The following is a 27707-nucleotide window of genomic DNA, read 5'->3' on the forward strand; positions in this document are numbered from 1 at the left end:
TATATATATTTCATGGAGTTTTGTGATACATTCCTCATGTGAATGTGAAATCACCTTTTTTCCCATTTAAATGGATAGCATCACATTTTCCCAAATACCTGGTATTGCAGATGTCACGAGGCCTCAGAAACACTTACTGAAATATATACCAGCAATAATACACTAAAATAATCACCTTCCCTTGTACTGCATTCCCAAGAAATATACGGTATAATCAGTGTCTTCCTTTTACATACCCTGTACATTTTTCCCCTGACAGAGCAGAGAGGTATCTTCTTTCAAGGCTAAAACTCAGTTTAGCGCAGAACACCAATAAATAAATAAATAAATAAATAAATGTTCTTTAACCGAAGATGGAGAATTTCTTCAAATACAGTAAAACATCCAAGTGTTCTTAACATATTTACAGAACATAGCACATTTTATTAAACCCATTAGACAATCATTACATAACTACTTTTGATAACCACATTTGTTACCAATGTGACTCATGCAACGTTTTTAAATGTTGGCAACGATATAATTTTCCAAAAAAAAAAATCATTTTGACTTACTGGAAAGTACAGAAGAAGTGATCCAAAAAGAATGGTTTCCAACAGCACCAGCCCTGAAGCCCTGATACTCTAGGAAACAAACAAACAGAAGAAAAAAAGACAATACAAAATATTAGAAAATTCTCTGTGTGCAGTTTAGATTCTGAGTTCTTTGCAAAAGGCACCTTCACTTCCACCAGTATAATGCTTCCACAGTAATGCTTATTAGCACAGTATTAAGCTGTCTATCATGTTGTCACGCTCCACATTCTTTAATTCACCAGCCCATTACAATAGCTGTGTTTTACAAAATCCAATTTCAAAAATCACTCATTCCTATGTTAAATATTATTCAACACATTACCTGGATACATTTTCAAACTGCTAAAATGGCTCTCAATTGTGAGGAATTACAGATCATGGAAATTACAGATATGAATTTAACTGCAGAATTTGTTCTGTACTATTTAAATTTCAAGAAGCCCTTTGAACATTTTGACCTGCCTATTTAATATTGATGACTTGGCTTCCACTGTATGTATAAATAATCTACAATTTTACTGAATACAGAATGTACTCTTAGATTGAAAGCACCTTTATTTTCCTTGAAATTTTGTACAAAGACGTTGATTTAGACATTAACTTGTCAAGATTGTAAAATATTGTGCCATTTCCTTACCAATTCTAATGCAGCCTCCATCATAGTTTTCTTCCATTTTAAAGTAAAAAAAATCAATTCTTTTCCTTAATATAAAGATTATTCCAGTAAGTTTGATGATTTATGTATAGTGCATCTGCACCTTATCTTAAAGACAAAAGATCAACACTGCTTCCCATTTCTTTAGCTACCTCCTTCCTCTGAGAGGGTCTTTCATTCACTATTCTGGATGTAGGCAGCGCCATCCTGACGGCAAGCAATGCGGTCAGATAAGACAGCAAAAGAGGCTTTGCCAAAAATCTTTTGAAAAATCATGCATTTCATGCAATTTCAACCATTTCCCATCATAACATCCTCTCATGGACTGGAATCAATGGTCTGTGGTACTATCTCTAATGGGTTTAGATGGGAGAAGTTTATCTTTCATTAGTAAACCAATCATTAAAAAAGAGCCCTATGTGAGTAGATTTACAGACAAATTTTTGGTGCCCAGGAGTCCAGTTTCAGCTTGCAAAAACTGGTGGATTTTTGTTGATGATCTTTTTTTTTTTTTGCCAGAAAGAAAAGTGCATGTGTGCTTTCCTATTCCTAATCTCCACTTTTAGAAAGTTCTTCCTAATGTTTCTTAAGCTTTCTGTAGTGCAGCTTTAGTTCTGAAACTTAGACTTTCTTAGTAAGAGTTACATATTAAGGATCACAAAACTATTCTGCTAACTCACTCTAAAATTACACCCCGAACTTGAAACATACATATTTCTAGCAAAATTTTCCTATAACATACATGCTTCCACAAAAAGTTTCCTAAAAAGCAAAGCAAAGCAAAACAGAGCTCCACCAACAGCTAAACTACCATAACTCTATTTCCAAATAGAATGCAATGCCTGTCAAAGCAATTGCAGAAACTTGAAAATTGACCCACAAGCAGAGCTCATATTTACATTTTCATCACTGGTCTCCCGCAATGCAAGATATTTGTTTCAAAAACCCAAATTAAAGTGTGTTTTCTTTCTCTCTCTCAGTTAATACATTTTGATGTTGGGTAAAGTGTAAACTTAATCCCAAATACAAAGAGCTAGACAACGGGTAACTGAAATGTCACTGTAAGGTTCTTTAGGCTCACGCAATCCAATCTATCAGTGACATACCAAATTCAATTGAATTAGCACTTTATGTAATTTATTTCTGTCATTTGGATAGAGGGGGAAGTTCACCCACTAGTCTACCAAGGTAAAGATGGTCCCACATGCCCACACTGCATTTCTTCACAAAACAGCCCTGCCTCATTTCATCTGCAAGGATGCTCCAGAGACATACAAAAAGCATATATATCAACAGACAAAAAATGTCCAAAACAAAACGCATTGATTCTGTATTCGCAATACGTTTATTTTTTTATGAGTGTCCCAAAACTATAAACAAAAAACAAATGGATGATATTATCTTTTATGGTTGCTGTATTAAAATTGCTTATGTATTCTTATTTATGTATTCAGATATACATTCAACTTATTCAAATGGCACTATAAAAATCAATACCTCTAGACAACATTTCAAGACTGCTTTCTGCAGACACTTTTGTTCTGATCCAATATGACACCAAAAAGCTAGAAGTAAATGTTTAGGTGCCAGTTATGAAGCCATTAAATAGAATAATTTCACGTTATTTTAATTAAGAAGTGACTAAACTCTCAATTTTTTTTTATAGCTTTCACGTTTGAAGTTAATGGATTGTGCACACTACTTTGACATGTAGAACAGAAACTTCATATATTTTGCAAACTATAAATGACAGTACGACTTAGTTCACGTTTCTAATGAACACATAACTTTAGTCTGAGAAAGGCGTAAAACTTCTGTGAAGTACACAAGGAAGAAAAGATTAGAAAGATTAGAAAAGGTTAAAATCTGCCTCCAATACCATTTCCTACTTTGTGATGTAAAGTTCCAATCATTACATCATAAGTAAAAACAAGTAGTATCTAGGACCAGAAGATTCCTTATGTAGTCCTGACTCTGCACATTTTGATAAAGTTTTTTTCACAACATCTTTCTAAGACAACACCAGTTTACTCACTGGGAATTAATGCAGAGGGGACTTGACCACAACCAATGAACTCATGTCTCCCACTATCAGTCAACCCTCAAACCCTGAAGAAGCTTTTTTTTCATTTTATACTATGCATCTCTATATGGCAGAATGACCAAGAAAGTAGGTGAAATGGGTATCTATAGAGAAGATGAAAACATTCTTTAAAAATTGTTCTTCAAACAGCTTCTGTATGAACATCCTTTTATAAATAAGTCTTTTGCACCCTGATCAGCCTTTTCTTATCAAGCTTTCTTCTGGATGGCAAGATGATAAGGTAACCTGCAGGGGCACAGAACTGCCACATTTCCAGCACTTCTCCCAAAACAATAAAATCCTATATGATTTCCTTCTCACCTGTGTTCCTGTAGCAACCATTATCTATGAGTTCTGACCATGTACTTCTCTTCTGTGCCCTAAAAGAAATATGAATTCCACAACAACACTGAAATTCAAAATGAACTTGAATCCAGGTCGTGACTGTGGCTTTATCTCAGTCTTTGGGACTTAGAAAATAGAGGTTTTAACCCTACATTCACAGCTTTTTGTAAGAAGATTCTTCAGAAATTGGAGTAGATATTCTGACAGAGATGAATGGCATCCCTATTGATGAAAAACATAAATGTTCAAATAAGAAACAGCACCAGCAAAATTCTGTTTTTGCAGTGTAGAGAAAATAAAAAATTGGGAAGGAAATGGAAGCATGAGAACTCTCCCAAACAACAAGTTTGAAATTCCATTTTTTTAATTTTCTTTATTGTAAAGAAAAGTGTATATTTTAACAAGAAAAAGGTAACATGGAAGCTTTCAGTTTATAAAAGACAAGTATATTTATTTGAAATATTTATATTTAATTTGACTCATTTTTTCCTCCAGTGACACTACTACAGCCCAATAAGGTGCAAGAAGCCTTCAGCCAGTACCAAAGCTTTAACAATAGGGAATAGCTAAAAGGGTAAAAACCAAAATAAAAGGTTTTTTACTTAATACATGAGATAGAAGGTATCTTATGTTAGATAGATAGCATTTCTATCAGCCTTGGAGCACCATTTTTCCACCAAGAGTTGAATTTGCCACTACGCAAACTTCACAAATACAGGCACCTAAGGCAGTATGTGTACCTGTAGGCAGCACCACAAATATTTGATTCTTTAGGACTCTCAAATGCACAAAGCAGTGAATGAGTCCACATATGTCAGGACACAGATCTTTACTCTTTTAAGAAAGTAAATGAAAGAATGGAAGCAAATGGCAATATACAGCCTCTGCCTTTTGCTCTCCACCAATGCTGTCTGTACAATTAAAATCCTCCTTCACAGAAATCAGGGCATTTTAGGATAAAGCCCAGAGGAATCTTCTTCCATTTGCATGTAACATCATGTCAATATTTCTCTTTTCCTTATCAGCTGCCTGGGCATTTATTTGAGTTTTTGTTTGTTGATTATTTATTTCTCTGGCTGTTCAGCTTGTGTAAGGTCTGTTTATTTGCTGTTTTGTCTGTTTGCTCACTTCCCTTTAAATGATTTCATTTCTGTGTTTAGTTATTTGTGTCAGTAAATCTGTCCTTTCTGGTTTTCCCTGTCTCACTTAATGGTTACACATTGCAGGCACCTAAGTGACACTGCAATTTATTTTGCTTCTAGCTTCGTACTAACTTTTATACTTACCTTACCTCTTTCATACTTTTTCCACATTGTTTAGTTTTGTGTGTTTTTTTTGTTTTGTTCTTCTGTTTTGTTTTGTTTTTAAATCTTCATTAAAAGTAATTATTGCTTTAAGCTGAAGGAGGAAAAATAATGCTTGAACTAGAAATTGGCTTAACTCCAGCCTCCATCCAGAAATTCTGGAATCAAACCAGAAGGAAGCAACTGAAATATTATGGCACGTATTACACTAAAGATGGAGACCAGGTTATGTACTGGTCTCTACCATCTTATTAGTCTTGAGCTTGAGTTTCTCTGAAAGAAGTTACAATCCTTAAATCCTGCAATGAACAAAATGCCCACTAAGACAATTCCAACAAATCCAGTGCAAGTTGTCAGCCGTAAGAGACATTCAGGAGAATTGCAGTCAGGTGTTTCAGAGGAAGCTATCAAAAGGACCAGCTAGAAAAATGAAGATAGCTTTAGGTAGATGATAGCAAATAACAAAATAGTGCGAGGACATAGGACATAAAGGCCCCCAGTCAGTGCGTGGGCTTGATAACTTTTGAATCACTGAGTATGCCATGTTAAATCTACACAGAAAAAAACACCGTAATAGGATGGTAAAACATTTTGCATCTGCATGTTAAATACTTCAAGGGGCATTTATGGAAAAACTGAGTTCATGTGTGACTTAGGCAGTGGAACAGGACTCACAGCTGAGGACATACCCTTGTGTTATACAACTGCTGCAGAAAACAGACCAGCACTCCAACTCAAAAAGGATAAAACTCGAAATGTTCACAGTTTCTCCTCTCAGCTGGGATGCAGCTACTAGCAGTTATGAGATGCCACTGGCCATTTGCACTTCGGTGACTGCTCAAAGTCACATGGCTGTTAGCGATTTCAAGTAAGAATTACAAATATTCACAAAGTCCAGAAATACTCCAGGTCGTTAACAGCTGAGAGGTTAGTTATCACCTCCATGTGAGACTCAGGATTTGACTGCAGATCTGCAACCCAGATATAGGGGCTACGGTCATGCCACATGATGGATGTCACAACATCTGATGTAGCATGTTTATTCTATAAACAAGTCCAGGAGCAGCTACAGTGAAATTGCCTTTGCAGGCTTCCCCTTGGAAGCCAAGACATAATAGTGGGTCAAGGTCACCCATAGCAGATTATTTTGGTTACTTTAGCAAGATGCAGTGATGGAGAGGAGACAGAGCCTCGGGGCACGGATGAGGAAAGCAAAGTCAGGATGCTGGGGTCCAAGGCAGCCCGCTGAGAAAGGAGACCTTGCCCCTGGGTGTGGGGGTGGTCCAAACACAGAGACAGTCAGAGACATCCTTACTAAAACTCTGGTTTCAGTACTGAAATCTCAGTGCAGCACATACAGTTATTATAAATTAGGAAGGCACGGAAGTAAAGGCTGGCTCATTACTTCTGCTGTGAAGCAAACATTCTTGTCTCTCTGGAGCAATTCTTTTATAGAAAGCCTCACTCACTGTTTATTAGAGAAATATAGCTATTTTTTAACTTTCTCATATATCTTTTCTCATTAATAGAAACAAACAAAAATGCTATTACAGAAAGCAAACATTTATCATAGTTTTTTGTTTTTCTGTGAAGCAATGAGGACTGCAGTCCAGCTGAGACAGAAGCATCCCAACAGCTATCTTTAATACAGAGTAACTCACAGAACTAATCCAATTAGATGCTTTGCATCTAATCAATAAACATTGGAATAATCCATAATGAGCATAATGAAACCTAACTAGTCTCAAAGAATTACTGACTGACTCATATAAATGTTTGCTGGAAGGAGCTTCTACAGGTTATCCAGTCCCATCTCCTGGTTCAGGCAGGACTACTGCCAACAGCAATTGGGTCAGCCATAGCTTTGTCTTTCAAAGCCTTCAAAACCTCCAAGAATGGAGTTAGGTAACTGATGGGTATCTGACCGTGGTCTGGCACTTTTTTCCTAGTGAGAATGCTTTTCCTAATGCTCAGCCTCAAGTTCCCAAGCCATAATTTGTGATTGTTGTCCCTTGTTACATCTCTTGACACTACTAAGGAGAGTTTGGATCTGTCTTTATAAACACCCTTCAAGTAGGCTGCTACTAGATTGCTCCTTAGCATCCTCTTTGCCATCCTATTCAAGCTTAGCTTCCACAGGCTTTTCCAGTAGGTTATATGCTCTAGTACTCACAGGATGACTACTGTCATCCTCAGGGCTCTCTCCAGTTTCCCCACATTTCTTGAACCACAGAGCACAAAACTGGACTCAGTATTCCAAGAGCAGCCCCACTACCACTGAACAAAGAGGAATAACAGCCTTCCTTCACTTACTGGGTATGCCCCTGGTTTCCTTAATTGTGGTGAGAGCTCAGCATTGGCTCATAGTCCTCTTCAAATTCCTGCTGTTTTTCAGCCAGACTGCTTCTCAGGACATTTGATTAATGAAAAGATCAGAATAAAATAAAGACTTAGAGATAAACCATATGAACAGATGCCTTTGGTAAGATGATGGTATCAAGGCGATGCATCGACCTTCCTCACCAATCTCATTCCAAGACTGGGTTTCAGCCAGTTTTTCTATCCAATTACTGCTTCCAGTTTTGGATCTGAAGGAGCTGGAACTGCATGTGTTTGAAGCAATAAAAACAGTGTTTCGTTCTCTATTCTAAGTATTATCTTCATCTAATTCATAAAGAAACTGACCAGAAGAAGAGGGCAGCTTCTGGAGGAAAACTGAAGCAGCAATCACAAAAGCTGAGGAGCAAACACATAGTGTAACTCACATATCATTGGAGAACAGCATGTAAAGCCAGATGACATTCATGTCATAACACTTCAAAAGTGGTATTTCGGTGTTACTGCACTTTTTGGTTTGCTCCCGAGCCTTTCTCTAAGGTAGGAAGGAAATCTTCATCAGTTCTGTACATGCTAGTGGCAGTCCCACTGTTAATTTAGAGCTTTACTGCAGATTATGAAACTAATGAGAAGGTGGGGAGTTCCTAGGTAGCACAGGCCAGGTATCCCCAGTCTTCCTTTTTGTTTCCCCCTTACCAATATGCCTTAGTAGAGCACATTTTCTTGACCAGGGCTGAAAAAAATGCTTTTGGATTTGCTCACTCTTTGGTCCATCCATTCTATGTTGACCACATCAACAGTCTTTGAGATAAATAATAATTTTCTATCCTCAGGTCTCAGGAAGTAACACAATTTCTGTAGCAAATCACATTAGGAAACTCAAGTCCTACATGCCTTTTCAGTACTGGTAGTGGGTCATAAATAAATGCTTGACAATTAACTGCACAAGGACAATTAAAAAAAAAAAAAAAGTGTAGCCATCCAAGTTGCATCAAGTATAACAAAACCAAAAGCTAAAATGATGTATAAACAAGCACAGAAGATGCTGCATTACAATTCTCTGTGGTCCTAAGCAATCCAGGAAATACAGCAGCCTTAATTAACTTTGAATTTCTGAATATTTTCACACAAAGTCAGTGATATGAGTGTCAAAGTATTTTCAGAAAGGAGAAAAATGAAAAACAATTAAAAGCCAAAATAAAATTGAAGTAATTCTGTATCTGGTACACTCTATATTAATGAATTAACAAAACTGTAGATTTCTGGTGTCAGTCCAGGAAGCCTGCAGATTTCTCCATGGCCACATGTCACAGTGGATTATATGTAGCATGGTACCATGGAAACATAGTAAGGGGATGACTTGGCATAATCAGATTTTTTTTTCTCTTTTATTAAATAGTTCTGCCATTTTTATAACATAACAAATGACTGAGTGGGGCTGTGATTAAAAGAAAATTTCCTTTGGCAAAGGTGGCTTACCACCAGGATGCGATCTTGCCTTCCAGATAAACAAGGCCTTAAGAAAATCATTAGAAAAAAAAAAAAAAAAAAAAAAAAAAAAGAAGATAGATTTCCTCTTTGGTCTCAACTTTGCATACAACATACTCATATTTCTTAAACTGTAAAGGGTACCTACCACTCAACATACAGCTGCTGGCAAGCACGTATTGATGCATGGCAGAATGGCCCAGAAGCTAGGAAACAGAGAACAGACAGAGGTTTGCTCTGTTATGCTAAGCTGATGCATTTGAAGAGACTAGATAAATCACTAAGCAAAACTGCCTCAGAACAAGTGAAACAAAAACCTTAGCTAAAGGTATGCATGTCAGCAGTGCGGTCACTCTTTGGTGCTTCCAGGAGGAATACTCTCACATGTCCCTTATGTTGCACGTCTGGCAGGTCCCATAGCTGAACTATAGATAACGTACATGTGAAGGCACAGTAGATGTGATGAGAAGCTGTTGGATCATGATTCTGAATTGCTCTCCTACTCTTTTCAAAGCCCTTCTTGTTCAAATTCTTGTTTCCTGCTATTGGTGTTTCTTTACTTCTGCCAAATGACTAAAGTGAGTGGAGATTTTGTCAAGCTCAAAATATTTGGTCTGAAGTGGAACTGGTTGAAATGGTTTATTGCCAGTTCATTATCTTACTAAAAAACACCTTCCCAGCATATTGTGGGTTTTGTTTTGTTTTGTTTTGTTTTGTTTTCATTCATAAATGTATTTTTGCTTTGATTTCTATCCACTTTTTTTCTAAAGCCCATTGAACCTTTTTCCTCTCCTCTCATCCTATATAACTTTTCCCAAGTACAAACACATTTTTATCTTTTTCAGTGTGTGGAAAAACTGAAGAACTAATTTTCAGAACTGCCATTTCACTTGAAATTTACCTCTAATAAATAGAAAACAGAGATTCTTCTTTAAGTCCCTGAGGCTGCACTAGAGCAAGCAAGATGTTTGGCTCCTTTGTTAGAGACAAAAGCAGTAGCTGCCAGTCCGCAGAAAGCCTGTGACATGAAGAAAATCAGAAGAGTGGTAACACGTTTCATTGTGGATACAAAGGAATGGACACAAAAGCAAGTGGAAAGAGACCTCCAAAGCCTCTGTTACACATACCAGAATGGCACTGTCTGGAAAACAATTCCATTCCAAAAATAAATAAATAAATAAATAAAAAGAATAAGAAAAAAAGGTTTCATAAATCCACTTTCTTCCTGATCCAGATGCCTTCTAAAAGCATTGGTGAAACAGGAAAAGATACCATATGCTCCCTGGCACAAGGGAACTATCCTAGCACAGGACAGATCTGTCCACATGAAGGCAAACATTTTGAGGGTTGATGGTCTTCCTCATCCCAGGACAAATCACAGCCCGCTACAGCAGAAAGAATAATTCTAGTTTAACAATGTCAAAAAAAAAAATTAAAAATGTATCTAAAAGGCTTTCCCCAAGTGCACAGGCTTGTAAGGAGTTAAAAAATTAGAAGAGCGCTGCCATGAAATAAACAGAGAAGTAAATCATTGTTTTTTATCTTCTCTATAATAAATTCAAAGACTGAGTAGGACTGCTACCCAGCAAAAAGGGAATTTTCAAGATCTCATTTCATTAATGTAGGTTGTCTTACAAAAGTCAAGCAACTCTTTTGCACAAAATGCTTTTCATTTCAAAGTGGAAATGGTTGTGTCTCTTTTGAAAATTTCTTTGCAAAACATTCAATGTGAAATTCTATGCCCTGTTCAACCTCCTATCACACTGACAAATACTTTTAATGATAATTGTTCTCTTTGAATAATAGCCTTCTAATAGAATATGGATTGCAAATACAGTAAATTTCACAGCAAAGGCCAATGTTCCAAAGATAGGCTTACAGTTCCATGTTTCCATTTAAGCTATATTGGCACGTTGTCAAAATCTTCTGGTATTTGCAGTTTTCTGCAATATTCCTAAACCAAATAAATATAATCCTCATGGCTTTTATATTCCTCTTTAAAAAATACTTACAAAAAGGTCATTTTTTTCTATTACTAGTTATAGCTAAGCCCAAATAAAACATAATCATTAAATTTACTTTTTACTTGGAGGAAAAAAACAAAACAGGAAAAGCAAAGGTCAAGCAGCCATCAATCATAAACCAATTTCATTAAAAGTGCACATGATGTCAGGCAGCCGAGAAATCCCCAAATGCTTTATTTTTCAATTCATGTGGCCCTTGATCTTTTCTATTATAGAAGTAATGAAAGCTGTTATGATATATCATGAAGATAAGTTGTTCTACATTTTGAAGTACAAATCCTGCTGCATAAAAGTTGCACTATGCCACCTACAATCCAGATACTTGAAAAAATACTATTGGTGAAGAACCCTCACAGTAAAACTAGTTAATGTCCCAGAGACATCTTTGTTATAAGACCAGGAATTCCTTCAGCTTAGATCAAGATAGCTGGCTCTCACCAAATTGTAATAAATGTGAGGGTGAAGGAATATCAATAAGGAGGTAAAGCAGGGTCCAAGTTCAGTTTCAATCTATTCACATCCTTATGGTTAATTTAAAGGTTGAATATGTAAGATGACGATTATCAAAATTCCAGATTGCCTAAAGAGTCTGCTTCACTAGGTATGCCTTCGATTAATGCAGAATGAAGAGAAAGGAAGACAAAAAGGCATTATGTTCTTCAAGAATAAAGTATGCTTTTAATATCGATAGTTGTTTAGCCAGCAGGAGATCAAACAATATATATAAAAAATCTGGTGGATTAAAAAAAAAAAAAAAAAAAAAAAACACAACACATTTCACTAGCAAGTACAAGGCTCATTTTGCATGTTCTCCTGGTCCAGTTTACAAATAGCTTTGGATCACCTGAATTGGATTTCAGCTTTCTCATTCAACATGGCATTGCCTATTACTGAAGATAATGCCACAGCTCACTAAAACAGTCTGTATAAATTGTAGCTCAATCATGTGGAAAGAAATAGTTTATGGTGAATTACAGGAGAAAAAACAACCTGTTTGCAAAGCTCAAGACCCATGATATCTCAGAGGAAACAAACTGGGCATGATGTAAGAAGAGAAGGGTAGAAAAAACTTGATAAAGAGAAAAAAAAAAAACAACTCATTATTCACATGACTAAGAAGGCAAATGAACTTTGGATGATGATCATTACACTAATTTCAAATCAAACAAAACCTCATCATTCTGAAGGTTTTAAATCCAACTCCGGTTTATTTTATTCACTTTTCCTTTATGAGAGCCAAATGGCTAAACTGCTCCAAACTAATAATTTATCTGAGAAATGCTGACCCCCAAAATGGTGAGACTGTTCATCTCCTCAGAATTTATCACACTAAATGATCTTGTATTAAAAAAATTAATCATGGGTTGTATGTTTCACTGAAAATAAAAGCACACTTGCCTTTGAAGGAAATCTTGCTACATATTCCTGCTACCACTGTATGGTGGAAAGACCCAGCCCCATGTCCTCCTTAAGTTATTGTGGACCCTGCACAAGGAGAAAGTAAGGAAGACTGCCCTTGCTCCAAGAAGTGAGAGTTTAAGCTAAAGGAAAACAGATGGATAAGGGCAGATGGGACTGACCAAGGGAGAAAAGGGACAAGACCAAGGGAAAAACAAGGCAATATCACTTATTGTAATGAGCCACCAGCACTCCCAGCCTATCAGTATCACACACTTTGTAAGTTGCTGAATCTGAAAACATAATATGGAGAGCAGGGGAGGCTCTCATAAAGCCCCTACCACGTATGAGGAACATATGAAGGGAACAAGGGGTGTATTTGAAAAACGTAACAAGATGATGATGGAGGCTGGTGTTGACACTTTTGCATCAAATAAATGGCATGAGTAGAGAGGGAAAAGCTTATGAGGGATCTTGAAAACAAGAAGGTATAGCTTATGTACGCTGCCAACAGAGAGAAGCAATAAGGACAGCACAAAGTGGCAGGATAGGGAATTGTTTGCAGTATCATGTTGAAGAGATACAAACAAGCCACGACTGCGCTTGCCAAAGCCAGAAGAAAGCATTGCAGTAGTCAAGGCACAAGGTAGCAAGATGAGGCAAGGATTGGCAGAAGGCATGTAATAAAAGGGAACTCAGAAAGAGTTCAGTGAGACTCTGACAGAGCTGGAGGCAAAGTGAGCTGAGTCCAACAAAATGTTAGATAACAAGCAGATTCCTACCGTAACTAAGAAAGCAGTAGCTGGGACATCTTTGAGGGAACCAGGAGGAGATGACGGTTTCTTTTCAGGTCTACTGATATTGATAAGAAGTTGTCAGAGGAAAATGTCAAGATTTTACCTCAGAGGGAGGGAGGCATGTCTGGGACAGAGAAGGCAGAAAGCAATCTGACTGTTCGCAGCACAAAGTCCTAAAGAGAAGCTGACAGTATAATGCTGCTGCTTGTGATCTACGAACCTTCAACTTTCACCCAAAGAAATGATGAAAAGAATGAGGAATAGGCATATGTTTTAGTCTGAATGATCTGAAGAGGCTACAGTCAATTACAGTCTCCAAATCTGTGCCCTGTCTATTAGCCAAAGACATGTCAGCTCAGGGAACCCTGTACAAAAACTTCTTCCATAGACAAACATCTATGATTGTCGCTGCTAAAATTTCAAGATTTGTTGGTTGAAAAGTCCCTTCATTACAAGATGGGCTTTTACTTTGAATAGTTCTTCTTAGCTTACACTAAGGTGGTTATAATAAAAAGAAAGGCCTAGTTCAGATGGAAGTCTGCTCTTGGAGAGGGAAGCATGCCAAGGACACCATGCAACCCACCAGGGACTTAGCTATTGCTATTGATTGTACAAGGAAGGTTCACAGCAGCATACAACTCCAAGACAAATAGCAGGATAAATAAATAATGCCACTGTCATTCTGCTGACATGACAGGAAGTCCCCTCCCAATAAACCTGTAAGCGTCCATTCACAAATCCAAATGAAACTGCAGGTAAATGCAACTGTCCTGAAGTTACTGCATCAAAGAATCAGTGGTAAAAGCTTATCATTGTGTGAATGGCCATCTAGTTTACTCAGCTTCCCTGAAAGGAGCATACATATGAGATAGTCTTCAAGAACCAAAGACCAACATTAGCAGATGAACAAAAAGCTTAGCAGTTTAGTTTAATTTCTAGCTCCAAAACTGCTTTGGAAAAAATATTTTATGCTGTACTAGTTCTCATTGTTGGGAAACATATGCTGAGATTCATGGATTCAATTATCTTTTTTTTTTTTTAACATTTATTTTAAAAGGAAAATCAGATTATTATACAGTTAAACTTATATATGCATTCAAGGCTACTACAGCCTTGTCTCTCCCTGGTGACAGCTATCTTCCTAGCCAGGATCCTGTATTAGAAATACTCTGTTATCTGCTCCACTGACTAGAACATTGGGTCTCTATGCTGTAGAGTTTTATGGAACATTGAAGGAATAGAAGGTGACAATGATTCCGAACTGCAAAGTTTTGAACAGTGATACATAAAGGCTAAGAAAGTACACGCCATGAATCAGTCTGAAAGCCAACATGGAGCAAATGCATCCTAGTCCACTGGTGATTCATGTCACTTTGAAGGCAACATACTGCCCTACAATCTTGCATGTTTTCTGGATGGCCACTAAGAAAATGTGCTAATTCAACATTGCAGAGACAAAAAATTGGCTTAATATAAAGATACAGGAAGAAGATTGTGAATTTTGGATCCTTACAGCTATTGCTGAGTATTGATTAAAAGTCTTGTTTAAGACCTACCTTGTCCATTAGGGTAGACCCTGTCTAGTGAGCACCATTGCGTAGCCTAATTGTGCCTCCTATTGCCCTGCTCATTCCATTAGAAGAGCATCCATTAGATATTCTTTTTATACATTTATATCTTTATTTTCTTCACACATCAGTTTGTCCTGGGGCCTACAATGTCTAAGGTGGAAATAGATTTATTTTTCTGTTTGCAAGTACTCAATTTCCCTAAACCACTTATTATAATAAATGGAAATACACTCAGATGTGAAACCTGTGGGCTTATGAAGTGAATGCCACAACACCCTGCAAATGAATGGCAATAACAGTGCTGCAGCCATCGTTCACTGTCTTTGGGAACCACAGCAGCCACTATGTCATTTCTGATTTTCAACTGCTAACAGAGCCTAACAGCCCATGCACTTATCTTTTCAATATGGCATTCTGCAATTATTTATGTGAGAATTAATAAAGGTACAGCATCCCTTAAAGGCATATCTTAACTATGCAGAAAAATAGGAAAGGACATCTTATGAGTTCTGTTTTATGAATGGAGGAAATGAGAATTCCACTAAAAGTAACATCTGTTTTGAAAACATCATCAACGTCTTTAAAGCTGCACACCTCAAGACTCCAATAAACTTCCCCAAGAAATCACAAGAAACTAGGTTCTCACCCAAGGATGTAATGAAGAAAAGGTGCATAAAGCACTGCACAGAATATGTATGTGCTGAGTGAACTGTTGGGTATGCCCACCAGCACAGCATGTAAAGGCAGCTGCTCCATCTGCACAAGATCTTTTCCCTCTATCAAGTTTCCACTTCAGCTGAAATGTCAGCAATTGGTGTCTAGGGAGAAAAAAGCAGAATGTGCACCAAAGATTAAAGGCATCCAGGCACAAGCACATCAAGATGCTGCTGTAGTGTTAAAAAAAAAAGAGAGAGAGAGAGAGAGAGAGAGAAAGCACTGGCTGATTTACATTAGAGAAAAAGGTATGTTTGCAAAGCCAGCAAGCTTTAATATTTAAAGATGTATCACACATCAATAGCTTGTGATTATCTCATTCTGAATTATTGCATCCTATCATGGTTGCAGTAAGGATGAAAAGAAATTCTTGATTTCTTAGTATTAAAAAGAAGAACTACAGCATTCATTTGCATGTTGTCTTTCCATCTATGTGGAGTTTTATGCAGTGTTTAAAATGTCATTGTTTAAGGCCGATCTTCATGGTTTGGAAATCATATTTAGCAGAACATTTAAATGCATTTACACTAGAGAGTATAAATAGGAAACTGGTGCCATAAAATATCTAGTCATCTTGAACCCCAGTCACTGGAAATCTATATTCAACAAAGAGTAAAAACAATATAAAAACAGTCAGTTGCTGTTATTTACCACAGTGAAAATGATTCATACTTGTTGATGATTAGCCAAGTGGTCTTGTTAACTGCAAGCTTTAATTTGATCAGTGTTCCATATATTTTTTTTCTTCTCTAATGCATTTTTGTGTTTGTTTGTTTTTTTCCAACAGTATCCATAAATGGGAAATAAAATATAACACAATAAAATGAGGGTTAGTTATAAATTTCTACTATTTGGAAGCATATACGTTTTTGAATGGGGCAAAGCCCTTCATTTCAATGGGATCTACTGCACTTCTTTATCCTTGTTAATGCCATATGACAACACCCTTCTGAACCACTGTTTTGAATATTTTATTCTAAGCACTTTTCATGTTATTTTTAAGAGCTGAAAACAATATTTTCCAAGTGTTGTGGTTGCTGTCAGTGTGAGCAAAGGCTGGTGTCATGTTCTCATCTCTCCTTGATCCCTGGGGCAGAAGTAGCAGCTAGCCTCTTCCACTCGAGGGCTGAGATCAGCATCTCTGTTCTCTTTGCTAGTAGAGTTCTTACCATTTGTAAGGGCATTTATGACTCCTCACAGCAGTAGTATTCTACCTGATAGCTCCATGTTTGCACTAGTATGCCACTATGAAAAGATCAGTTATTTTCAGCTCTTCATTCTGATCCTTTTGATGGCAGTCTAATAATTGATGAACTCTTCGGCTTCTTTGTAGGTGATGTCTTTCCACAGCCCAGTACGTTTGGAAGAACTTGTTTACAAGGCTGCTGGTTTTAAGATTTTGGTAGATCTTTAGTCCTTTAAATCATATGTTAACTTTGAATTAAAAAATTTTCTTAAGCTTTCTGTTTCTTCCTGATGGTGTTTTGCTCCGCTGCCCTCACATTGCATTTAGTCAACACTGCAGTTGTTTGCTCTCTGGTTTGAGCTCTCCATTGGTTCACATAACACTCCTTACACAGATGAATTCTCTCCTACTTTGTTGGTAAATTTTCTTCTAAAATCACTGTTTAGCTTCTCAGTTTTGAGAATATTTGCTTTACTATCAGTGATTTCTGTCCTTGCCTATCCAGCTACTTCTGTTAGGTTAGCCTCATAATTTATCCAATCAATAATAATGGCATAGCACACAACAATGTTTGCTACTGTTCACCTTGAGCTGATTTGTTTTTTAGTTGTTAAGACTTAAGAGAACATTTTGTATCTCTGTACACAGCCATACAGATCTTATTCCATGGGGCTGAAAGATGTTCTGCAAGATCCTTTCAGACAGTCTGTCAAAGCCTTTTGAAAAGCAAAGAAAAAAGAGGAGCCTATTAGTTTATATGCTCCTTTCCAATTGCAAGCCTCAGTTTAAGCCTGTTCCCTGTTTTGCATCCACTGTCGCTTCATCTTCCTTAGTATCACACTTCAGAAGCCTGGATGTCTCCCCAGTTGCAGTATTCAGCAAGATCATCCTGTTGGGGCCCTCTAATAACACTCCAATGTTCCCACTGTTGAGGAAAAATCTCCTTTTCCTGGGCTCCACTGCAGAAATCCTTCAATGCCATCAAACTGGTGCTGTCAGGTGCTGTCAGCATTTCTGATGGGATTTGATCAATTTTCATCTCCTGGGAGTTTTTCTGCCTCTTGTAGCTCGTGTTAATGTCACAGTCAGGCTTTCCAGCTTTCGTTACTGTTTGGCATTGTGGTTGTCTAGAATAGTTAGAGATTTCTTTCAAGTGATCTACACATCTGCTTTCCCTTCTGTATTAGTTGTTAATTATTTTTTTTCCTTTTTGGCTTTGTTTGGCAAACTTCCTTCATTCACTCCCCTGCTGAAATGCTTTGTCTTTTCCCTCTATAGCAGCAGCATCTGCTCTCTCTCTTATATTTCTCATCTTTCTCTGTCTTTCCCTACAAACCTTTTCATTAGTGGCTTAGCTTCTGCTACTCCTTCTGTGCATTCCTCCGTCATTTTGTTTGTTTGTTTGTTTGTTTGTTTCTTACCACTTCTCTGCTTTCCAGTTCTCCTTCTCTGCTTTCTTTTCTCTGCAAAGGGCCACATTTTCTGCCTGTGATTTTCTCCAGTTATGACTCTTGCAGTTTATTAACAGTGCTGCTGAGCTAATCTCAGAGCTGCTGCGTCACTTTCACCTGTGTTTGACAAAGCCTCAAATGAATTCCTCAGCATCGATCTGAGCTTTCTCACAGTATCTTCCCGTAGTTCCATTTTGTACTGTTTGCCAGTGCTGACTACTGCTTCAAGTCACTAATTTTCAGTTTCATATATAGGTTGGCAATGCAAAATTTTGGTCAGTGCCATCAGCGATAGCTTTCCGTAACTGCGTCTTGGACAACTGACTTGAATTTTGATTCATCCCTCTGATATTGGTTTTGCCATCTATCAAATACAACTCTGCAAGTCTAGATGAGTAACTACAATGTTTTCAAGATCAAAAATAAAGTCTAACTTGATGACTCTTTGACAAAAGTATGGCTTTCTAATTCGACTCCTGTGTCTTATCTCAGGGCGTGGTTTAATATGGAGAACAGCAGAGAGTTATCCTTCGTGGTCTATCCTCCTCACTTCCAACAATAAATAGTATGTACTTCCAGAACCAGATGTTTCATTAAAAGCACTGTGACTAAATAACTGACAATGGAGAGAACCTTCATGATTCCTGATAAACTCTTTTTGAATTGATTTAGACTTTGGGATCCTTATTGTTTTGTGCCAATAAAGCAACATAAAGCAACTAAAAATTGTTCATAACATGCAGTTTATTTATTTGTTTTACTACTTGGGAGATCTGTTGAATTCCTTTTAGTTACAGATTAAGAGGAACAGTAGTAATATTTGTTTCCATGTCACCATTTCCCTGCCTTATATGATTTTATACCATATTTGCTACACTGTCTTTTACTCTGTCTTCTCTCAATTACCTACAAGAAGCATAGCTCACCTAGCTCCTTGAGATCATCATTTTTAAGAGCTTTTGTTGGTTGTCCTTGGAAAAAATACCCTCATCCATATGGAATAATCCACCTTCACAGAGATATAAATACATCTGTAGGGACATCATATTCTCACAAAAGTCTACTTCTCACACTTATTCACAGACCTAGTAGTTCTGTTCTTTATTAAAATTTCTATGAATTACTTAGTGTGTAAGCTGGACCTACTGATCTTTAGCTCTTGTCATCATTACCAGCAGTCTCTATAAATGCAGATGTCACATTTCCTATCTTCCATTCCTCCTCTACTGCTATTAATATAAGCAGTGGCTTACTCCACAGTAAATAATTCAGCAACTTGTTAGAAGAGTTCTTTTGGAAGTCTAAAGAGGACTCTTTAGAGGATCCTTAAGAAGCCTCTCAAGTTCTTTCAGAACTAGCTGACTTTTAGAAGATTGTCATCTGGCTTTGCTGATTTATACCCATTCATTTTGTCAAGATCCTTCAGCCATGAAACCACCGTTATTGATATTTACCAGGTTTCCCTGTAGATCATTATTATTACACCCTAGGTTAGTAATAAAAATCATGTCAGAAACAAAATTGTACCTTCACATTCTGTCAATAACTCTTTGAAAGTAATTGTTGAAAACATCTCTCTTCCCACTGCTATGATCTCCTCTGGGAATGGAGCAGTAGATCTATTACCAGACCTATATCAACCATTTAGTAACTGGCTTAGACCTAGCATATATTCCACACTGTTGATGAAACCAAGTAGACAAGTGACTTCCAGTAGCTTCCACTATGAGTATCATATCTTGGTCTTAATATGTATAACCACTGTGATCTGAATAGTTCAGATTTTTCTTTTCTAAAATACTTCTGATCTGCAGCTGCTCTTCCTGATATGCTAGCTTTTGGAGACCAATCTTGACACCTCCATTGCAATTTGAAGAGTCCTTTTGGACCTTTACTGTTCTTTGTCTCAACTCCTGCAACTCACAAAGTAACAGGCTGGGTGCCAGGGATGTTTTTTCCCAAGACACTTTTTGTTGCCAGACAAATTTTTTCAAGACCTTGGCTTTTTGAAATTAATATTTATCAGGAACGTCCATGAAGTACAAGCACTGAGTAGTGTTCTCTTATGCACATTTCTACCAGAGTGGTAACCTAACCCCACCCAGTTTCCCATTTTAATGAGCATGTTTTACTAGTCAACTACTACAACAAAATGCCACCTCATTCTTTTCAACACTGGGGTGTTGAATCAGTATTTTTATATTCTGATCACTCTATTTTGCAGTTGTAAAGACTTTGAAGACTATTTCTTAATACCATAGCAGTATATACTTCTTTCTGTTAAAAAGCTATATTAAAAATTACTTTTTCTAACTATTTGAATATTTTAATGCCATATGTGGGAGGGAACCCCAAAAATGTTCTTCTCTGACACCCACCCAGCACAACAGATATGAGCAGTTTAACACAGTTAAGTTTAATCACAAATGGATATACTAATCCAATTGAGGCTTGTTCCACTAACAGTTGGAAATTCTCAAAATCCCGGTATTTTGAATACTTTAATAGCTGCTCTTTAATTTCTGTGACTTTTCCCCCTTAGTGGAGAGTAGACAGTTACCGGTTTTCTTCATTCACTCCAATTTTCTGTCATTATCGAATGTAACCAGCAGTTTTCTTATGCAAATACTCACTGTTCTCACTATGTTTGCCCTTCATAAAGCTTCTCATTTCATGTTAATCATACAAGATCTTTTTCTTTTTAAAATCATGCTGTACCAACAAGATATTGAACATAAAAGGAATCCAAGAAAGAAACTCAGCTGACTGCCATGAAAAGCAATGGAACACCTATTTTTCAGTTTCTGTTTCTTGAAAACATTGATCATAAAGGAAAGGATTTTTAATCTCCACATGACTTTTTTGTCTCTCTTTCCTTTGTGTTTTCCTTGTGAAATACGCATTTAAAGCAAAGTCAAACTTTCTTCTAAGGTAGCTAAATTATAATTGAATCCATTTCTGTCCAACTAAATGAAATGCTATGTGTCAAAGACATCTTTTTTTCTTTCTGGGAAAAAAGGAAAAACAAGTTCGGTTTTATGTCTGGTTCTCATGTTCAGATGTCGTAATAAATCTCTCAAGGTAACAGGTAATCTGGAAAAGAATAGATTTATGGTTTTTCTATATAAAGATTGGAAAGTTCTTTAGAAACAAGGAAAGGTGTGTATATGCTTCTTGGTTTGCCTTGGTATTAAACGTTCAGACCCTGTCTGGTTCTTTACTCATAGCTTACTTTGAAGGAGTTGCTGATTGTCACAAAAGTAAAAAGGTACCTGGCATAACTAGCAGGTTTTGTGAAATTCAAGATTTCTCTAGTATGTTTAATAAATATATATATATATTTTTAACAGTAGTGAATATGATATCAAAACTTACGTCAGTGTTCAATTGCAAGTTTGTTTCTGTAATTTCATTCATATCTGACCTCAAACTATTTATGAACAAGTATAGAAATTTCTTACAAAACCATCAATACTTTATTGAGAAAAAAATCAGGGGAAACTTGCAAGGGCTGGACATGAAGTAAGCTGTTCTGCTCACTTTGCAGAACTAGAGAGAAAAGTTTTACTCATGAGGAACACTTCTTTCATCATGATCTATTTTACACAACCATTAAAATCAAGCAACATTACTCTGAGGACTAAAACCTCTCAGAATTGAAATTAAGTTCTTCTGCTAAGTTAACATTAGGCAACTAAATAGATGCCTACAAAATACTTTTCATAATGAAAAACTTTATAAATACAATTAAATCTGTAATTTGAATCATTTGATGCAATTTCATTAAATGCAAAGACTCTGTCAGAAACAGGGAAAAAAAATAATAATGTTACTGTTCATTCTGTGATTTCCTGCCAGGATATTAAAGTCTTTCAAAATGAGCCACACATTTGTAATACAGACAGTGTAGGATTAGGGAGATTGTGGGATCAAGTGTTCCAAAAACCAAAATGGAAATGCTTATCTAGTTATGGAAAATGGATGAAGCTATTAATTTCAACAATGTAGCATATTGTGTGCACACCTACGTCTTCCAAATGTAGGTAGTGAATATGTGCCAGCTTACATCCTTTTTTTTTTTTTTTTAGTAAATTGGAAGCTTCATAGAATATTCTGTATTTACTGATTTACTGAGCCAACAGTGAAATTGCATGAGATATTACATGTAAATATATTTTGAATGAGGTAAAAGCAGAAAGTTTATTATCCAGCTAGTGTCTCAAATATATTGAAACCAAACATCCTTCCTAGCAGTGGTAAAACAGCCAAAGACTTTCAAGACCTAGAGTGTATAAATACCCACATACCTTCTTAGATACCTCCATTATTGGCCTCATTTTCCAAAATGACTTTGAACACAATAGGTTTCCTTGATTTTTACAGACCATCTATAAATGTAAGCAGACTTCACTGGAAGACAACTTGCTCAGCTTTTTTTTGTTGTTGTTTAATTACATAAACAATTTAGGTACCTCCATGCCTACAGGAAAGCATACCTGTATGGAAATCCAATCCTCTACAAAAGAGTTGTGCTCCTTACTTGAGAAGTTGAGTGTCCTCCAGATGAGAAGCTATTCACGTAACATAAATGAGTCTCTACTACTCAGTGAGAAGGAAGATTAAAGTAAAACAAGACTGCTTACCTTTGCCTTGCGGAAATGGTAGACTACCAGCATGCTTATGAAGTCCAGCAGCATACAGAGTGTTTGGAATGAGATGATAGCAAGCCGTAAATACTTGTCCTCCTGTGCATAGCAGGGAGTATCATCTGTACAGTACGAACATCCTTCCCTGCAGGGCAGGCAGGTGTAGACTTCCTCCGACAAGTCACCTCCAGAAAAGCGATTATCTGTATCCTTTCCTGAAAGTACCAAGTGGGGCAAGGGAGGGACAACTTTAATTGTACAGTATGCACAGCTCTTACATACAGGAGCAAAACAGTTCTCTGCTGACTCCTTTTCCTTCCTCATTCTACTCTTTCATTGAAGGATGAAATAGTTTGCCAGGGCTGCTTTTGTCATTTCACTCTCTTTTATCACATTCAGAAAATGCAGACCAATTTAGACATGAGGGAAAGTGAGCTTATTAAATGCTAAATACATTCCCGTTGTATTTAAGAAGGGCTAAATCTGCAGAGGAAATTATTTTAAGGAGACTTCTCAATGGGGGAAAATTATATCAAAGATTTAGGAATAAGGAAACAATTTTATACAGACACATGAAGAGTAGATCCATTAACTACTTAATGTTCACTGTACAAGCTCTGATCTTATTTAAGACAGTTCCTCAATTTCATAAAGATGCTATCTAGCAAAATAATTAGTTTCAAAGACAAATATACATATATATATATATATATAACTAAAACCACCTTCTTTGTTCAGCAAACAGTTGCAAAATCGCACTGTTCTGTGCTCAAATCCAAACCAGCACATTTACATTGAGTATATTTTTCTACAGTTCACATAAACACACTAGAGAACCTCAAAATCCCATTGGCAAGTTAATATCTTGTCAATGAAAATCAACTGTCCTTGAGATGACATTTGTCCCATCAAAGTGAACCCACCAAGAGAGCATACAGGAGCATTTTCTGCTTTTTCTGATCCATGAACACTTGCATGTAACCCCCTGCAAGACTGCTTACCCTACAGTCAACTAATGGAAGAAAAGATTGAAAGAAAAGGGGGAAAAACAGAATAATGTTAAGTAAATAAAAAGGCAAGCTGAATTTGCTTAAAGTTATTAAGCAAGGAAAGTTGTAAATCTTGCATTATCTGCTCTAAATTCAAGAGACAGTGTAATTTGGTAATGTTGCACATATGCATGTTGGTGTATGAAACTTCTTCAGACTTTTAGGTTGAAACATTAGAAACAGAAGGTTATCTACAAGGATAATTACTTCTTCCTTTCTCAAATGTATGCGTGAATGTGCAGGAACATGTCTGTTGATGGGCAAAATCTAGGAAAGGGACAAACCATTCATACATGCAAATAAATAAACATTTGGTGTGCTGTTCCAGCAGCCCTCTACTCCTCATCTTCAGTGAAAGGTGATTCTCTCTCACATCCCATGGTGAGAATAGTCTGCATTTTTCATGAAAATTGTGGATTTCTCTTTGGTGCTTTATTCTAAACAAAGATGTTGGAAACCTGAATATAGCAGAGAAATGCTGACTCATGCCAGATTTCCTCATACGCCAAGAGACAGTAAGAATAGATGTAGTGTCTTTTTGACCCAGATTATGGGAGGTAAGAATGGAAATGTTGGAAAATAACTGTGCTTGGGCATTCTATGAAAGTGGAGAACCTCTAAGAAACATTGATCTTGAAGACATCCTTGGACTAAAACTTTTTGTCAGACTTAACACCCATGGACCTCTACCCATTATCACTTCAAAAGCTTTGCCAGAGCCCATCTTCTCTGCATCTAATGTTACATCTTTATTTTCTCAGTTAACATATACAGAAACAGAGCCACACTGTCCTCTGTCAAAGACAGAATTGACTGTCTTGTACATCCCATCTCAGTAGCCAAATCAAGAATGCACTATCTACTGCTTGAGTTTTCAGCTTCATTTCCATTTGTGCTCATATAAACCTGCTTTTCCACCACCACCTGTTCCTTTGTCATTTCCATAAGGAGTCACCCGTCAATCAGTCCATTTCCTAGAAGATTATTTAATCTCTTAAAACCTCACATTTCTAAGTCACATATGCACCACTCTGTGGTAAAGTGTTATTGTGGTAACTATCTAAAATAAAATATTATCAGGGTAAAAATTTAAACACTGAAAAAAATGTAAGTTAAAAACTAAAGTTAGGAGATTACTTAAGTCACGTGTCTTGAAAATGTTGTATGGTCCTAACCTTGATATTGTTCAACCCTGAAAGGTGCTGCAAATACATTCAAATCTATTTTATCAAGTATTTTCTTATCAGAAGTTTATTCACAGAAGTTTATTCTTTCTGCACAGAAGTTTATTCATGTGAATGCTCAGCATGTACTATGGGGATAATTGCTGATAAACAGCTGCATGTTATAGTAAATATCCCAAGGCTATGACTTCATAATGCAACAGCAAACCTTTGCTTAGGTATTTCTGGTGTAATGATTTCTGCAGTGTATGAAGGAAGATCATCAATATGCACCTCCTGTGCTGCCAGCTATGACTGATTATCTGGTGATCATCTTTTGACTCTTCAATGATTCTTCATTATGGCTTATATAAGAAAGATTAAAAAAAAAAGAAAAAAAGGATTGACTTGAGATTTCATACAATGTGATAAGAAATTGTTTACAATCTCCACTTTTTATTTCTCCTTACTAAAAAGGAAGAATACTTTTCAGACCCTCTAAAAGAAGCTCTTGGCAACTGACCGACCATTGTATTAACCACCGACTGGGAGCTTGTTTGGAGAGGGAGTCCAAGTCCACGACACCCCTGCCCTGGTTCTCTGTCCCAAGGCACTGTCAGACATTGCATAGTTGAACCACTCTGCCTTTTATGTCTGGCACCATCCCTTCACCAAAGTCAATATAACATCACCTCAAGCCATAGACAGCCCAAGCTAAGCGTGATGTGACTGCCTCATACAGCACTGCCAGGCCAAGACTGCACCGTGCTGTGCCTACCCCTGTTTCAGCTGCTCTTTTAGATTCCACAGGCCTCCTCCAGTGAAGAAAATCACTTTTTCCTCCCTAAAAGATGGCCAAATATTTTGAACACTTGTACAATAGACAGACATAAGCCAATTTTTCTCCCTGTAAGGCAGCAGTAGTTTTAGCACTGACATAAGTGAGACTGCATTGAACGCTGAAAGACTTTGTGCCACTGTTAGACCTAAGGATGAGGAAGACATATACAAGTACCTCCCTCAAGAAAAAAGAAATGCAGTAACAAAAAAATAAAAGCATAAAATGGACAGAGAAAAGAAAGAATTGGTAGGAAAACAGGAATAGGAGCACAAACTAATATGAAACGTAATAAAAATAATGCCTGAGCACTATATTTTTCCTAGTTCTTCTCTCTTCTATCCCAGTCTTCCTTTTCTGTCTGATCTATAAGCACAGAGAGCACGGGGCATGCTGAGCAGTGAGCAGAACAAAAGACAGATTCTGCTCCTGTTTTGTAATAATGTGGATTAGGAACAACATTAGAGTGATGCTGCAGTAACTTAAGCAGCATGTATGAATGGAACTCGATCTGGTAGCATCTTAAAGTTGCAGCAAGCCATGGTCATCATCCTCACCCTGGAAATGTATCCCTGAAGTCAGCAAGAGATTCCATACACACAAAGATGTGCACAAGTAAGTCTTGTTGAAGAATCAGAGATAAGGGGCAGGCTTAAAGAAGGGAAGTTCTAGTTGAACTGGAAATCCCTCCTGGGACTTGAGGTCATTGCACTGGCAGAGACATTCCAGTCTCATATCCAGACACAAAAGGTGTACCAGTACCTTTTTGCACAGGGCAGGTTCCACATCCAAACAGCAAGAGCTGAGGGGAATCTCTGCGATTCATTGTCAATGTATTGTTAAAGAATGCAATTTTAGGTTGAACAAACGACAGCAGTTCTATTAAGGATTTTCTAATGCATATCTGATTAACCTGTGAGGCAAAGAACATAAGTTCATAGTGCTTCCTAAAAGCAAACTATTAGGAAGTGCATAACCAGGTATTCAAGCACTTGCAAGTTAAAGCAACTTGCATACCTGAAATAGGTCTTTTTCTAAAATCAGTTTCTGCTGAGATTACTTGAGTCACAAATCCTATGTGACTGTGGCCTGGCAATTTTGCGTGGTCATAATTTGTATATTCATTACTTCTGCAAAGTTCAATCTTGAAAGCTGATCAAAAGAGACACTGGAAATATATGTCAACGACTGTGCTCTGTTAGTACCAAGAGTCCACATTAAACAAATCAGCAAAAAGAGAATGATTTTACATATTTTGGCACTGTCAGTTCTGAAGAACAAACCCAGCCTTGGGACAGCTCACCTTCCTGGCTTCCCCATCAGTATGAGACTGGCCCAAATTTCCCTGTCCCATCTAGAATCTGCAACACAAGCTGCACAACCTCCCTGCGAGCAGCCAAACTGGACTGCTCTAAGTCAGAAAAACAGAAACTTTCCTACTGAGGACATTGTTTATGCAACATTGCATCTCAGCATTAGGTCTCCAGCTGACTTTGCAGAGGAGGTAGATAAGCAATCTTTTAAGCCTGCCCACTGAGCAAACTGTGTAGAGACTCAAACATCCCTGTAAAGCCATTTATACAGCTATCTTTCAGTCTCAACCTGAATGTTCATCTGGACCTAAAGCAAAACCTTGCCCCTGCTTAAAACATTGTTACTTCAGGCTCAATGTGCAATTAATGTGCAATTAAACTTACTTTGCTATGGTGCAGAATCTAAATATCATTAAGAATTACCATCATTTCAAGATACAACCCTGAATTCAAATTTCCAATCAACAGAAGTACAAAACTGGTCATTTTTAATTTATCTACCTACTTAGATCTTATCTTGAGACCTGCAAATCTTTTCTGCCTCTTGATTTTCTTTCTCTAGGAATACTTTCTAAGCCATTAACATTTCTATACAGTTTCCTCTCTCTTTTCATCACACCTCACCAACCTATCTCCGCAAAGAGATCTTCAGGTCAGACAGTTTCTGTCAAAACTTGCAGGAATCATGTCTAGAATCCATGTATTAGTATCGTATTGAACCTTCAAATACACACTACAGCCATTTTAACCTTGTTGTCTTTTCTAGTTTT

At 37.1% G+C, this 27707-nt stretch overlaps 1 protein-coding gene across 1 annotated transcript in view; it reads right to left on the reverse strand.

Moving 5' to 3' along the window:
* GPR158 (G protein-coupled receptor 158) overlaps window positions 1–27707 on the reverse strand; it is a gene marked incomplete at both ends in the record, with an annotated part of 191109 nt that overhangs the window by 80370 nt on the left and 83032 nt on the right. Inside the window, 2 exons of the mRNA XM_084282726.1 lie at window positions 555–623; window positions 22572–22789. Of these exons, the coding sequence (XP_084138852.1) occupies window positions 555–623; window positions 22572–22789 (287 nt within the window). The remainder of the gene's footprint in view (window positions 1–554; window positions 624–22571; window positions 22790–27707) is intronic.

This window comes from Netta rufina, assembly GCF_964035555.1.
Source record: "Netta rufina genome assembly, chromosome: 2".
NCBI classification, from domain to species: domain Eukaryota; kingdom Metazoa; phylum Chordata; class Aves; order Anseriformes; family Anatidae; genus Netta; species Netta rufina.